The following is a 17,053-nucleotide window of genomic DNA, read 5'->3' as shown; positions in this document are numbered from 1 at the left end:
TAAATGTCTACATAATAAAAACTAGTAAACCAAACTAAGAATTACAGACTGGAGAAAATTCAGTCCCAAAAACAGAATCCAAAAGATGTATATTCAGAAGATATACAGAAGTCCTTTAATTCAACTTGATAAAAAGAAATATGCATAGAATTCAAACAAAAATAAAGACTCAATGAAAATATAAATTAATTCTCAATCACACTAAGTAATCATGGAAACAAAAATGAAAACAATGAGATCATTTCCTCCATCAGATTAATAAAAACTTAATAGTGTAATAATACTGAAAGGTTATACTGTAAACAAAGGGCACTCTGATACACTAATGAGATAAAAAAAAAAATGTTCTGCAGGAATAACTACTAAGATTTTTAAGTGTGAACATTCTATGACCCAAAAATTTCATGTATAGAGATCCGCTCTGTTAGGTACACAAAGAGACATTTTACTATAATGCTGTTTTTAGCAGCCAAACACCTAGAAACAATGTAAATTTCTATGGTTAAGAAAATGGTTACATAGGCCAATTACATACATTGACTATATTCAATACAATGTAACTTAAAGAAATACCCGAAGAAACCTAAATGCTGATAAGATTTCTAACCTAGGTAGTAGGGTCAAAAAAGCACAAAGAACCAAACCCAACTGATAACATCTATTTAAATAAGATTCATGCATTTCTATAAATGTATATTATATAGGAAAAAGAGTTAGAAAATCCTGAAGTGATACATGCCAAATCGATAGTAGTAGTTACCTACAAAGCAGTTAGTGGGTTTGGAAGGTGATTATAAGAAAATAAAATGCTACAGATAGCAATATTATATTTATATTTTACTTGAATAATTGTTTTTAGTTTGTTTTGGGGTGCTGGGGATTGAACTTCAGGGCCTTATGCATGCTAAGCAAGTGCTCTACCACTAAGCTACATTCCCAGCCCTTTTTCCTTATTTTACTTTGAAACAGATCAGCCTGGAACTTGGAATCCTCCTACCTCAACCTCCCAAGTAGCTAGGATTATAAATGTGTGACACTACACTCAGCAAACACAATGTATTAAAAGGGGGGAAAAATGTATGGACACAATAATTCTAAATGTGAAAATATGCACATAAAATAAGACTAAGACTAAGAAATATATAATAAAAAAAGTAATTGCATTCAGGTGGTAGGGCATTTTCTATATTACCCCTACATTTTAACAAAGAAGTTTAAAATATACAAATCAACATGAGAGAGTATATTTTGCAATTTGGGGCAAAGACTAATTTTAACAATGATACCTGATATTGGCAAAGGGAAATGAGTACTCTCAAATGAGAATGCCAAAAAGTACATACTGGCATTGCCTAGCTGTATAATTTGGAATATTTAGTCGAAATTTAAAATTTCGACTAAATTTGGGTATGTAATGACTCAAAAATTCTACTTGTAAGAATAATGTCTTCCCCCTGAACCCTAGAAACTAGCAATTCCCCTGATTTTTTTATAATAATCCTTTCTTTGCTCTCTTTATGTTTTTTGTCACTTGTGTATACAACCTATATTATGACATTATATTAAATTGCTATGGCAAATAATATATGATGGCTCGCTCAAACACAACAGGCAGTTATTTCTGTCCAGTTGGGAATTCTGAATAACCAGAAGTCAATATTGTCATTTAGAAACTCAGGTTGATGGTGGCTCTGCCAGTTTCAACACTGTATTTCAAATACTACTTGAATCACTGCCATCCTAGCCCCCAGAAAAGAACACTGAGAAGCACTCATTGGAAGTTTTAGAGATCAGGTACAGAAGTGGCACTCATCAATTCCACTCCATGCCATGAAGAAAATGTTGTCACAGGTACACAACTAATTGGAGACAGGCTGGGAGATGAGGTGGAGCTAGGCAATAATATGCCAACTACAATTCTGTTACCAAGGAAGAAAGAGAGAACAGATTTGGACAGAAAGACAGTAGTACTGCCACACATCTCTCAACAAAAAGGCTGAGATTTACCTGGTTTTGAACTTTAAACATATGGAAAGATACTATGTGATTCTTCTGTGTCTGCCTTCTCTTCTTTGTATTTATACTCTTTGAACAAAACTGTTTAAACAATGTGTGCAGAGAACATGGTAAAGAAAAAAAGGGCCAGGCACTGTGGCTCACTCCTGTAATCACAGCAGCTCAGGAGGCTGAGACAGGAGGATCACAAGTTCAAAGCCAGCCTCAGCAAAAAGCGAGGAGCTAAGCAACTCAGTGAGACCCTGTCTCTAAGTGACTTTCTGTTATGAATTTCACGGAGTACCACTCTATGCCCTTCTGCCCCAGAACTCCCTCTTCAGTCCAACTGATAACTGGCATTTGCCTAAAGGCTGCCTGGGATACTGAGTACTTTTTATTACCAGAGAACACAATATAAATGAGTTTGAACTTAGGCCCTCACGACCTTAGCCTCATTAACACTGTATTCTAACTAAGCTGACTCATCAAGAGTCTCCACACAAAATATTTAAAGCTGATTACTAAGCTATTTGCTTCAAAAAGAATATTTCAAAAACATTTTTCCTTTTGTTAACTGCGGTTTTCTCTGGGTTCAGGAACTGAAAAACATGAGGAGAAAGGTGAAAGGGAAGGAGTACTTTTTGCAATGATTTTAAGCTTTGATCACACACATTCTTTGATATTTTCACTCAAAAGTTAGAGTATAGCCAGACATAGTGGTTCAGGAAGCCGAGGCAGGAGATTCCAAATTCAAAGGCAGCCTCATAAGCTTAGCAAGGCTCTAAGAAATTCAGTGAGACCCTGCTTCTAAATCAGATACAAAAAGGGACTGGGGATGTTGCTCGGTAGTTAAGTGCCCCTGGGTTCAATCCCTGGTACCAAAAAAAAAAAAAAAAAAAAAAATGTCTAATTCCCCTTTCCCTCTATATAGGGGGGCTGTATTTAGTGACTCACTTCTTAATAAACAAAGTAGTCCACATCTTGGTGACTTTTCAAAAAAACAGAGTCCTCCATGTGTACACATGCATGCATAGGTATATGTATATGTCTCATCACTGGAGGCTGTGAAAACAGACAGCCCTATGAAGAAGTCTACATAAGAAGAAACTGGCAAGGACTGAGATCTGTAACAGCCCTGAGTGAGTCATATTGAAATTCATGAATCTTCTAGTCCCACTAAAACGTTCAGATGAGTATAATCTCATCAGACCCAAGAACCAGCTAAGCCGCTCCTAGATTTCCAGTCCACAGGCACTAGAAAACAAATATTCATTATTATTTCAAATCACTAAGCTTTGAGGCAATTTGTTACAGGCCTACAGATATCCTATAGACTCACCTGTCTACCCACCTACCTATCTTTTGGTTTCAGTACCAGATGCATATATTGCCAATTTTTAAGAATAATTAACTTTACAAACCACTTTCCTTTCTTTCTTTTTGCCTCAATACTGGCAATTGAGCCCAGTAGTGCTCTACCACTGAGCTACAATCCCAGCCCTGTTTATATGTTTACTTATTTTTTGAGACAGGGTCTCACTAAGTTGGCCTGAAACTTGCAATTCTTCTGCCTTAGCCTCCCAAGTTGTTGAGATTACAGGCATTAGCCACCAATTATACCTGGCTAAAAAACTCTTTTCTGAAATTTTCTCATTAAAATTATACTAACTTCTCTAAGTTAAGAGGAAGTTCCCTAACACCCCCTATCTATACCACTAACAAATATAAGTACTATAAACTGGTATTCTCATAGACTCCACTAGGATATCCTCTTAAGGGTATATTAAAATTCGGTCATCCTTTAATTTATCTAGTGATGGCAGAAAACTAGTGGCACCAAAGTCAATTGTTGACCACTACACCTGAATGCAAAATAACACTCAATGAGTAAAAAGCAGTCCACTGGTTAAGGCCTAACTTCCATTCTAGAATAAAAATGTATAATGAGCGGAGCACAACAGACACTAGTATGGCAATTTGTAAATCAATGGATGTGTAACTGATGTGATTCTGCAATCTGGGTATGGGGTGAAGGTGGGAGTTCATAACCCACTTGAATCAAAGTGTGGAATATGATATGTCAAGAAATTTGTAATGTTTTGAACAACCCACAATAAAAAATTAAAAAAAAAAAAAAAAAAACAAGTAAGCTTCACTTAAAAAAAAAATGTATAATGAAGAGAGCAACATGGCGGTGGGTGTGGAGAGATCAAGTCTCTGAACTCTTCAGCTGCGCGGGCATAGGGAGTCTTAAACCATCTAAATGCTGTTTGCTCAGGATCACTAGGCAATGCTGAGCTGACATGGATCTGGGGCAAACAGTCTGTGCCTCTCAGAACACACACCGAGCCCAGCTGAATTCAAGCTCCCGTTCGCCTGCGTCTTGAATACAAACCACTGTGACTCAGCACTAAACGATCCCGTGGAAACAACTGGTTGGCCCTTCTGAACCTGCGGAGGTTAATACCAACCGAGCCTTCATAGGCAGTGGCCACAGGATTGAGACGGGGCTTGCAAGAGCCAGTCAGGACCCACCCGTTGCACTGGTCACCCGACAAAGGGAATGAACCGTCGCCATTTGCATGGGATACCACCATGGCAGAGAACTGATGTCACCAGAATGCAGCGGAGGAGATAACTTCATTGAAACCGGTGGCGACAGGTGTGTAACCCCTAGCCTTCCCTCTCCACACAGCGGGGAAACCTCAAGGATCCCTCCCAGCTCTCCCGTGAGTGCGATAGTCAGACCAAGGGAATCAGGAGTGGCGCAGGACCGCCGGCTACCGCTCCCACCAGTGCTGACAACTGAGGTCTCTTGCACCAGCTACAGGGGGCGTGGCTACTGGAGGGCAAGCAAAATACGCTGAGGGTTTTCAGCCCCAAGCTCCACAAACTTAGGGTCTGAGGGAATGGCAAACAGGGAGAGTGTGCCCAGTCGTTCAAGAAAATAGGGCTCCAGGGAGCAGCAGACCTGGCGTGTAGCCAGTATTGTGGTGAGCGTCACCGGTGAGCAGGGCCTAGCTTGAGGAAAAGTGGGGAAGTAACTAGACACAAGAAAAGGCCCTAGGCACTCAGGATTGGAGACCCTCCCAGTCTGGGAGGAGGAGCTGCTGCACAGTGATTGGTTCCCGCGTATTGAGAGGAGAAGCTTGGCCCGGTGGGCACAGCTCCACCTACTGGAAGAGAAGTTAATCAAACTCTAAGACTGCATTTATTAAAATTTTTTTTATTTGGGTTTTTTTTTTTATTTTAATTTTTTTATTTTTTAAAATTTAAAATTTTTTTTTTTATTCTTTTTTATTTTTTATTTTTTTTTAATTTTTTTTTCTTTTTTTATTTTCTATTTTTTCCTTTTGTCTTTTCATTTCTTTTCAATTTCCTTATTCCCCCTTCCTTGAATTCTACCTGTTTACTCTCATTCGCTTTAGTGACTTCTTCCCTTCCCTTCTAATACCTTTCCTCCCAAGCATCAAATAAATTTATAGGAGTAAACAGTAACTCAGCAGTCAAACACAACAAGAAGTAACATGAGCAGCATGAAAAAGCAAGGAAGAAAAGAAGTACAAACAATGCAGGACAGCCTAAATATTCAGGAGGAACTAGAGGCATCAGAAAAATGGTCAAATAAAGAACTCAAGGAATACCTTAGACAGATGGAATGGAATCTTAAAGAGGATATGAGACAGCAAATTCAAACAATGAAAGAAAACATTGAAAATGAATTACATAAACAGATAAAAGAAGCAAATAAGCATCTTTATCAGGAGATAGAGATTATAAAAAATATCAAAAATAATCCTAGAAATGAAGGAAACTATAAACCAAATTAAAAACTCAAATGAGAGGATCACTAACAGAGTAGAGCAAGTAGAAGCCAGAACGTCAGATAATGAAGACAAAATATATCATCTTGAAAAGAGTCTAGCCAACTCAGAAAGGCTGGTAAAAAAAATCACGAGAAAAACATCCAAGAGATATGGGATAACATTAAAAAACCAAACTTAAGAGTCATCGGGATAGAGGAAGGTACAGAGGTTCAAACCAAGGGAATGAGCAACCTGCTGAATGAAATAACTATAGAAAACTTTCCAGAAATAAAAAAGGAAACAGATGTACAAATTGTAGATGCATACAGGACACCGAGCATACAAAATCACATTAGACCAACGCCAAGACACATTGTTATGAAGATATCCAATATACAGAACAAAGAGAAAATATTAAAAGCTACAAGATAAAGGAGGCAGATTATATTCTGGGGTAAACCAATAAGGTTAACAACGGATTTTTCATCACAGACGCTGAAAGCGAGAAGATCCTGGAACAACATATTTCAAACACTGAAAGACAATGAATGCCAACCAAGAATTTTGTATCCAGCAAAATTAAGCTTCAGGTACGACAACGAAATAAAAATCTTTCATGATAAACAAAAGTTAAAAGAATTTGCAGCCAGAAAACCAGCATTGCAAAGCATCTTGAGCAAAACACTACATGAGGAAGAAATGAAAAACAATAACCAAAACCAACAGTGGGAAGTACCTCAGTAAAGCCCGAGGGCGGAGGGAAAGCTAATCATGGAGAAACAAACCAAATTTAAAAAAAAAAAAAAAAGATAAATAATCAAACATGGCTGGAGTACAAACCATATATCAATAGTAACTCTAAACGTTAATGGCTTAAACTCTCCAATAAAGCGACATAGGCTGGTAACATGGATTGAAAAAACAAATCCAACAATATGATGCCTCCAGGAGATACAACTGATTGGAAAAGACATACACAGGCTGAAGGTGAAAGGTTGGGAAAAAATATACCACGCACACAGTCCTCGTAAGCAAGCAGGGGTGGCCATCCACATATCGAATAAAATCGACTTCAGACTAAGTTAATCAAAAGGGATAAGGAAGGACATTATATACTGTTAAAAGGAACCATTCACCAACAAGACATAACAATTATCAATATTTATGCACCAAATAAGGGTGCTGCAACGTTCATAAAACAAACTCTCCTCAAGTTCAAGAATCAAATAGACCACAACACAATAATTATGGGTGACTTCAACACACCTCTCTCACCATTGGACAGATCCTCCAAACAAAAGTTGAATAAAGAAACTATAGAACTCAATATCACAATCAATAACCTAGACTTAACTGACATATATAGAATATATTAACCATCATCAAGTGGATATACTTTTTTCTCAGTAGCACATGGATCCTTCTCAAAAATAGACCATATATTATGCCATAGGGCAACCCTCAGTAAATATAAAGGGGTGGAGATAATACCATGCATTTTATCTGATCATAATGGAATGAAACTGGAAATCAATGATAAAAGAAGGAAGGAAAAATCCTACATCACATGGAAAATGAACAATATGTTACTGAATGATCAATGGGTTACAGAAGACATAAAGGAGGAAATCAAAAAATTCTTAGAGATAAATGAAAATACAGACACAACATATCGGAATCTATGGGACACAATGAAAGCAGTTTTAAGAGGGAAATTCATCGCCTGGAGGTCATTCCTCAAAAAAGAAAAAACCAACAAATAAATGAGCTCACACTTCATCTCAAAGCCCTAGAAAAGGAAGAGCAAAACAACAGCAAAACAGAAGTCAAGAAATAATTAAAATCAGAGCGGAAATCAACGAAATTCAAACAAAAGAAAATATTGAAAAAATTGACAAAACAAAAAGTTGGTTCTTCGAAAAAATAAATAAGTAAGATTGACAGACCCTTAGCCATGCTAACGAAGAGAAGAAGAGAGAGAACTCAAATTACTAACATACGGGATGAAAAAGGCAATATCACAACAGATGCTACAGAAATACAGAAGACAATTAGAAATTATTTTGAAACCCTATATTCCAATAAAATAGAAGATAGTGAAGACATCGATAAATTTCTTAAGTCATACGATTTGTCCAGACTGAGTCAGTCAGGAGGATACACACAACTTGAACAGACCAATATCAATGGATGAAATAGAAGAAGCAATCAAAAGACTACCAACCAAGAAAAGCCCAGGACCGGATGGGTATACAGCAGAGTTTTACAAAACCTTTAAAGAAGAATTAATACCAATACTTTTCAAATTATTTCAGGAAACAGAAAAAGAGGGAGCTCTTCCAAATTCATTCTATGAGGCCAACATCACCCTGATTCCGAAACCAGACAAAGACACCTCAAAGAAAGAAAACTACAGACCAATATCTCTAATGAACCTAGATGCAAAAATCCTCAATAAAATTCTGGCGAATAGGATACAAAAACACATCAAAAAAATTGTGCACCATGATCAAGTAGGATTCATCCCTGGGATGCAAGGATGGTTCAATATACGGAAATCAATAAATGTTATTCACCACATCAATAGACTTAAAGATAAGAACCATATGATCATCTCAATAGACGCAGAAAAAGCATTCGACAAAGTACAGCATCCCTTTATGTTCAAAACATTAGGAAAACTAGGGATAACAGGAACTTATCTCAACATTGTAAAAGCTATCTATGCTAAGCCTCAGGCTAGTATCATTCTGAATGGAGAAAAATTGAAGGCATCCCCTCTAAAATCTGGAACAAGACAGGGATGCCCTCTATCACCACTTCTATTCAATATAGTTCTCAAAACACTGGCCAGAGCAATTAGACAGGCGAAAGAAATTAAAGGCATAAAAATAGGAAAAGAAGAACTTAAATTATCACTATTTGAGAACGACATGATTCTATACCTAGAAGACCCAAAAGGGTCTACAAAGAAACTACTAGAACTAATAAATGAATTCAGCAAAGTGGCAGGATATAAAATCAACACGCATAAATCTAAGGCATTTCTGTATATCAGCGACAAAACTTCTGAAATGGAAATGAGGAAAACCACCCCATTCACAATATCCTCAAAAAAAAATAAAATACTTGGGAATCAACCTAACAAAAGAGGTGAAAGACTTATACAATGAAAACTACAGATCTTCTTCTATTTCTCTCTAAAGAGAGAAATAGAAGAAGATCTTAGAAGATGGAAAAATATACCCTGTTCATGGATAGGCAGAACTAACATCATCAAAATGGTGATATTACCAAAAGTTCTCTATAGGTTTAATGCAATGCCAATCAAAATCCCAATGGCATTTCTTGAAGAAATAGATAAAGCAATCATGAAATTCATATGGAAAAATAAAAGACCCAGAATAGCAAAAGCAACTCTAAGCAGGAAGTGTGAATCAGGCAGCATAGCGATACCAGATTTCAAACTATACTACAGAGCAATAGTAACAAAAACAGCATGGTACTGGCACCAAAACAGGTGGGTGGACCAATGGTACAGAATAGAGGACACAGAGACTAATCCACAAAGTTACAACTATCTTATATTTGATAAAGAGGCTAAAAGCATGCAATGGAGGAAGGACAGCATCTTCAACAAATGGTGCTGGGAAAACTGGAAATCCATATGCAACAAAATGAAACTGAATCCCCTTCTCTCGCCATGCACAAAAGTTAACTCAAAATGGATCAAGGTGCTTGATATCAAATCAGAGACTCTGCGTCTGATAGAAGAAAAAGTTGGCTCCAATCTACATATTGTGGGGTCGGGCTCCAAATTCCTTAATAGGACACACATAGCACAAGAGTTAATAACAAGAATCAACAGATGGGACTTACTTAAACTAAAAAGTTTTTTCTCAGCAAGAGAAACAATAAGAGAGGTAAATAGGGAGCCTACATCCTGGGAACAAATTTTTACTCCTCACACTTCAGATAGAGCCCTAATATCCAGAGTATACAAAGAACTCAAAAAATTAAACAATAAGATAACAAATAACCCAATCAACAAATGGGCCAAGGACCTGAACAGACACTTCTCAGAGGAGGACATACAATCAATCAACAAGTACATGAAAAAATGCTCACCATCTCTAGCAGTCAGAGAAATGCAAATCAAAACCACCCTAAGATACCATCTCACTCCAGTAAGATTGGCAGCCATTATGAAGTCAAACAACAAGTGCTGGTGAGGATGTGGGGAAAAGGGTACACTTGTACATTGCTGGTGGGACTGCAAATTGGTGCGGCCAATTTGGAAAGCAGTATGGAGATTCCTGGGAAAGCTGGGAATGGAACCACCATTTGATCCAGCTATTGCCCTTCTTGGACTATTCCCTGAAGACCTTAAAAGAGCGTACTATAGGGATACTGCTACATCAATGTTCGTAGCAGCACAATTCACAATAGCTAGACTGTGGAACCAACCTAGATGCCCTTCAATAGATGAATGGATAAAAAAAAAATGTGGCATTTATACACAATGGAGTATTACTCTGCAATAAAAAATGACAAAATCATGGAATTTGCAGGGAAATGGATGGCACTAGAGCAGATTATGCTAAGTGAAGCTAGCCAATCCCTAAAAAACAAATGCCAAATGTCATCTTTGATATAAGGAGATCAACTAAGAACAGAATAGGGAGGAAGAGCATGAGAAGAATATCACCATTAAACAGGGTCGAGAAGGGGGAGGGAAAGAGAGAGAGAAGGGAAATTGCATGGTAAAGGAAGGAGACCCTCACTGTTATACAAAATTACATATAAGAGGAAGTGAGGGGAAAGGAGGAAAAAAAACAGAGAGAGAGAAATGATGGGGTAGATGGGGTACAGAGAGAAGATGGGAGGAGAGGGGAGGGGAGGGGAGGGGGGATAGTAGAGGATAGGAAAGGCAGCAGAATACAACAGACACTAGTATGGCAGTATGTAAAAAAGTGGATGTGGAACCGATGTGAATCTGCAATATGTATACGGGGTAAAAATGAGAGTTCATAATCCGCTTGAATCAAATGTATGAAATATGATATGTCAAGAGCTTTATAATGTTTTGAACAACTAATAAAAAAAATAACAATAAATAAATAAATAAATAAATCTAAAAAAAAATTTTAAAAAATGTATAATGAAGAACTCAGGTTCAATCACAGATAATGAGCATATACCTATTCCAAGTTGATTTTTATTTCAACCAAGTTATATGACATTAAGTAGGTACACTCCTTAAATTAGTCTTAATGAATTCTCTCAGATTTAACTTTAACCTAACAACCATTTCCCCCCATGAACTACCAAAAGATTTTATTTATATTTCCCTCTTCTGGAATTTACTCCCTCATTTGTTCATTCACTCTCATATCACTCAAGAATTTAAGAACTATATATGTCTGTGAATGTATATTTTCTTGTCTTTGTTAGATAATAAGTAACATATTCTATATACTCTCTGTACCTTTCTTTTTAACTTAATTGATAATGAAAACTATTACACTTCAGTTTAAAGAAAAAAATCAACCCCAATCTTTTTAGGACTGCATAGTATTGTATTACATAAGTGATAAGTGAAATAACTTCCTCAGCAACTTAGCCAGGCCCTAGATCTTATAGTGCTTAAGATCTTATAATGCTCTAAGAAATTAAGAAATACAAAAATTACTTAGACTTTAATCATAATAATCCTTAACATGGATTTATTTCCAGAATTAACTTCAAAACTTATTTCTTCCTTGGGTTTTTAATTCTCAAACGCTGGATACAGGATAGCTGCAAATCAGAATATTTAACCAAAAAGAAAGAAAAAAAAATTAATATGCTACAGATCAATATTAATATGCTGCAGCCAAAGGTAAATGAGAAAAGGAAAAAAATCTTGCCAGAATGATCATTACACAGAAGCAAAAGGAAAAAAACAAAACAAAACAAAAGCAAGACCACAGAACACAGACCATTCCCAAAGACAGAAATTAATGGTAATATAATAAAATTAAACCAACTTTTAATCAACTATGACATAAAACAGCACAATGACAAAAATTGTAAGTAAAATATGAAGTGCATTAAATAAAACTGACTTATCATATGTTTAAGAGTTATATCAAAAAGTTAGGGAGCTGGAGATATGGCACAAGTGGTAGTGCGCTCGCCTAGCATGCGTGAGGCACTGGGTTCGATTCTCAGCACCACATAAAAACAAAATAAAGATATTGTGTCCACCTAAAACTAAAAAATAAATATTCTTAAAAAAAGTTATACAAAGCTAGGGGCTGTAGTTGTAGCTCAGCAGTACAGCACTTGCTTCACACTTGTGAGGCACTGGGTTCAATTTTCAGCACTGCATATAAATAAGCAAATAAAATAAAGGTCCATCAACATCTAAAAATAAATAAAAAGTATACAGAGCTAGGCACAATGGCATGTGCCTGTAATCCCAGTGGCTCAGGAGGCTGAGGCAAGAGGATCACAAGTTTAAAGCCAGCCTCAGCAATTGAGTGAGACTCTGTCTCAAAATAACAAATAAAAAGGGCTGAGGATGTGGCTCAGTGGTTAAGCGGCCCTGGGTTCAATCCCCAGTAACAGCAATCAAAAACAAAAATAAGTATACAGAAAAAACTAAATCAAAAAAGGATGGGGAGAGCAAAGAATCTTAGCACATGATTATATACATTAATAAATTAACTATCCTGGCTTGTTTGGTAAGTGAGTCATATAAATTCAAAACTGTTATGGGTCAAATGTGTCTGTCACTTGCTAATAATATGACATTGAGCATAGTTAAACTCTACTTCAGTTTTCTCATCTGTAAAACAGTTTAGTAGCTACTACAGCATCACTATAATGAGTAATTTAGACAATTCATAAGTATAAAGGTATACAGTTAGTGCTCAATGAATTTTACTTAGTGGTAGTATTAGTAGGTTATATAGAATTAGATACATTCATAAAAGTATCTCATTTTAGCCAAGTAAGGTGGTACACACCTGTAATTCCAATGACTCAGGAGGCTGAGGCAGGAGGTCGCAAGTTTGAGACTAGCCTCAGCAACTTAGTGAGGTCCTAAGCAACTTAGCAAGAGCCTGACTCAAAATAAAAATTTTTTAAAAGGGCTGGGGATGTGGCTCAGTGGATAAGCATCCCTATGTTTAATCTCCAGTATTTTAAAAATATATATATATATAAATATATATAAAAATTTATATTTATAAATATATATTTATTTATCAATAAAATTAAGACTTATTAAAATAAGATACACACACACGTATATATTTATATATATAAAATGGAGAAACAGGCTGGCAGGTGGGGAATGTACAGAAGAGAAGACAAAGTTAAAAATCTACAATTTAAGCCAGGAGTGGTGGCACACGCCTATTATCCCAGGGATTCCAGAAACTGAGGCAGGAGATCACTGAGTTCAAAGTCAGCCTCAGAAATGGTGAGGCACTAAGTTACTCAGTGAGATCCTGTCTCTAAGTAAAATACAAAACAGGGCTGGGGATGTGGCTCAGTAATTGAGTACCCCTGAGTTCAATCCACAGTACCCCACACCACCCCCCAAAAAATCCATGATTTAAAACCCATGAATTCACCATATACAAATTTGACATTCATCAAATGACAAGTCATATATGATAATCACTACTTTTCAACACTACTGAGCTATCCAAAAGTTCACAGACTTTACCAGGAGCTTGAAAACATAACTCATACTAAAAGCATGATTCAATCACAATTCTGGCAAAGGTATAAAAATAACTAATAAATTAACAAAATAAAAGAACAAAAACTATAAAGGAAAGATACTACTGCTAATACTTTAGAATCTTTCCTCACTCCCTAACCCTTTGTTTTTCTTGTAGCTTAATGGTCTTTAACTACATTAGTTAACTAGGTCAAAAATAGATTCTGAGAAAATATTTTTAAAAAGCTGAAGGCAGATGGAGCATAAATAATCAACTTAAAAGTAGTGAAGATATTCACAAAGCCACTGATAAACTCTTACCACCATAAAATCGAATCATACAGCCAAGGTCAGGATTTGTAGCTTCCTCCTGTATGCGTACAGGATCCTCAAATCCCAGCTTGGATAAGTACTCATAAATGATCTGAAGAGGTCGTTCAGTGGGTTCCAGTCTCCTGCTCACACAATAAAAAGAAAAACATTTGGTAAGTAATAAAAATGCTTCATTTAGGTTTGGGGATTTTTTGTTTTGTTTTGTGTGTGTGTGTGTGTGTGTGTGTGTGTGTGTGTGTATGGTGCTGGGGACTGAACCCAGGGCCTTGGGTATGTGAGGTAAGCACTCTACTAACTAAGCTATATTCCTAGCCCTTCATTTAGTTTTTTAATCTTTTGATACACTTGTTTTTTTAAATTTCTAGGTCAAGATCTCCTTCAGTATCATATGATACAACTACTAAACAAGCAGTTTTCAAAGTTTTAGTCTTTTTTTTTTGGCGGGGGGGGGGGGGGGGGGTGAGGTGGTGGGTACCAGGAATTGGACCCAGGGGCCCTTAAACAGTGAATCACATCCCTTCCCCTCTTTATATTTTATTTTGAGACAGAGTCTTACTAAGTTGCTTAGGGCCTCAATAAGTTAATAAGGCTGGCTTTTAACTTGTGAGCCTCCTGCTGTATCCTCCCAAATTGCTGGGATTACAGGAGTGTACCACCACACCCAGCTCAGTCTCTTTACATTCTTTGAGAACCTCAAAGGGCTTCTGTTTACATGGAGCATACTCCATAGATTTTTAATATATTAGAAATTAAAATTAAGAATTTCCAAAGATTTATTCATTTGCCTTAAAATAATAAGCTCATTAACAAAAATATTTTTAAATTTTTTTCAAAAATAAAAATGTTTAGTGAGTTATATTTTTGTAACTTTAACCACTGGTTTAATATAAGAAAGCTGAATTCTCAAATCTGCTTCTGTCTTCACTCTGTTGAGATATCATGTCCCAGTCTCTAGAAAGTTCCACATGAGGGACTGCAAATGAAAAAGAAAATTAATATCTTACTATAAAATAGTTTTGACCTTAAATACGCCTTTAAAGAATCTCTGAGACCCTGCAGAATGCTTTGAAAATCTTTGGTCAATTTTAAAGGCAGTAAAATTATTATATGTAAAAGGTAATACTTGGCCATAACTGTCTTCATATAAGTTATGCAAGCAACTATAGGTGTAGACTTTAGGGTTATCTACTGTTCCAAATGCTATATATTTCTACCAGCTTCATAGGTGAATGAATAGCCCAATAAATCCCCCAGAATCATCCTCACTAAAAGCTAAGATAAAACCAAAATGTCTGGTAATCATTTATGGCCCCTGGTGACACTGTATTTTAAATCAAACAGACTTATAAATAAATAAATACTTATAAAATATTTTAAAACAAAAAGATCAACTTGTATGTGGACAAAAGGTGCTAGCTATACCAGTCAAAACAGCAAGACAGATCTCTCACAATGTTTTTATCAGAAAGCAAACTATAATTACTGCTTCCATGGGGCTAAGAATATGGGCTACAAGTTAGACTGCCTGGATCTGAGTCTACCATTTAGCAACTGCATGCCACTGTATAATTATTTACCCTTCTTGTTTTAAACTCCTCATCAGTAAAATGGGAGTAAGCAATAAAAATCTAACTCAAAGAGGTATTGTTAAATTTATTTAGTTACAACAAGATATTGCATAACAAAGTATATAGTAAAATATCTTACATGTACAAAGTATTCACAATAACTTGACAATTATAATTCTAAAAAAACTTGACAATTATAATTCTAAAAAAGTTTAGGATTAGAACTGCATTTTGTTGATTAGAAGAAAATTATATACTTCTCATCATGGCAAAAAGATAAAAAGGACATCTGTACTTGATAGTTAAAAAACTGTAAAATGCTGTTGGCAATAATACTTAAGTAAAAAATGTAATGAAACAGGAACACTACAAAGCTGCATGTAAACAACTGCATCAAAATGGTAACTGAGGAATAGAAATCAAGCTGATGTGCAAAAACGACAAAAATAAAACAACCATCTGCTACTCACTTCAGTCTTTTAGATTCCAGAAACTATAAAATAAACTCAGAACAAACTACTACAAAGAACCAAAGACCAAAGGGAAATAAAGTTCATAAAGATCAATAAATATTGAATTTAATGAAAGTGAAAACAAGCTTTTCAGTGAAAAAAACATCAATTAACCCCTAGCCAAAGGGAAACAAAAATTCACAAGGGTCTATGGCATTCATTAGGCATTTTCCCAGCACAATGGTAGAATTTTGCTGAAAAAAAATTTTTTTTATTTTGATTTTTTTTTTATTTTTAAGAGGAACTTTTAATATTCTGCATATTGGCAGAGTAAACTAACCATGTAATAAGAAGAATACTGAAGAAAGATGAAGTTGAAAACAGAGTCTGAAGGTGCAAAGAGCTATATCGTCAGATGTCAAGAAGAATAAAACTTACTCTATATTGCTCCTATGAATGGGACGAGTAACAATGAGAAGTTGCATAGGTAGATTTGAACTAAAACATGAGGAAGGATTTAATAACTAGTGATGCTCAATAGTCAAACACACTGTCTTTCAAAATTGCTCACAGAACCAGCGAGCCATCTATCAGAAATATGCTGGAAGAGACTCCTGTAGGAATCAAATTGGGCCACATTGACTACCACCCTCTTTTAGAACTCAGGTCACCTAAACAGGCATGGTGGCACATAACTAATATCCCAGCTAACTCAAGAGTCTAAGGCAGGAGGATCACAAGTTCAAGATCAACCTGGGCAATTTAGCAAGACTCCTGTCTCAAAATAAAAAAGGTCTAGAGATGTAACTCAGTGGTAGAATGCCTCCCTAGCATGTGCAAGGCCCTGGGTTTGATTGCCACTACCAAAAAAAAAGAAAGAAAGAAAGAAATAGAAAAAGAATCTCTGGACTATCCAAGACATCTTCCTAATATAATACAAATTCCACCTAAACCCTACTATTGCAGGATATAGAGTTCAATGTGTTTAAATACTATAATTCCATATAATGATCACATATTCAGGACCAAGAAATAATTATACTTTCAAGCTAACTCTTGCTTGTTCAATTTTCCTATTTTTCTCTAGAAAACTTAGAGAAATGGAAACACTAATTTACATATTTTACATGATCAAATTCCCTGGCCTAAAAAAGGCTCTGTAAATTTTGGAAATCCTCAGGC

At 35.9% G+C, this 17,053-nt stretch overlaps 1 protein-coding gene across 3 annotated transcripts in view; it reads right to left on the bottom strand.

The window, feature by feature from the left end:
• Phlpp2 (PH domain and leucine rich repeat protein phosphatase 2) overlaps positions 1-17,053 on the bottom strand; it is a 77,466-nt gene that overhangs the window by 45,018 nt on the left and 15,395 nt on the right. For 2 of the 3 annotated variants that reach the window (XM_027933322.2, XM_071604320.1), the window contains one exon: positions 13,840-13,973. In XM_027933322.2, coding sequence (XP_027789123.1) covers positions 13,840-13,973 — 134 coding nt within the window. Of the gene's footprint in view, positions 1-13,839; positions 13,974-17,053 lie in introns of those variants that run through there. The other variant, XM_071604321.1, reaches the window with a different exon arrangement.

The sequence above is a fragment of the Marmota flaviventris genome, chromosome 18, assembly GCF_047511675.1.
Source record: "Marmota flaviventris isolate mMarFla1 chromosome 18, mMarFla1.hap1, whole genome shotgun sequence".
Classification (NCBI taxonomy): Eukaryota; Metazoa; Chordata; class Mammalia; order Rodentia; family Sciuridae; genus Marmota; species Marmota flaviventris.
Note: the sequence above shows the minus strand (reverse complement) of the source record. Positions and strands in the feature narration are given on the sequence as shown.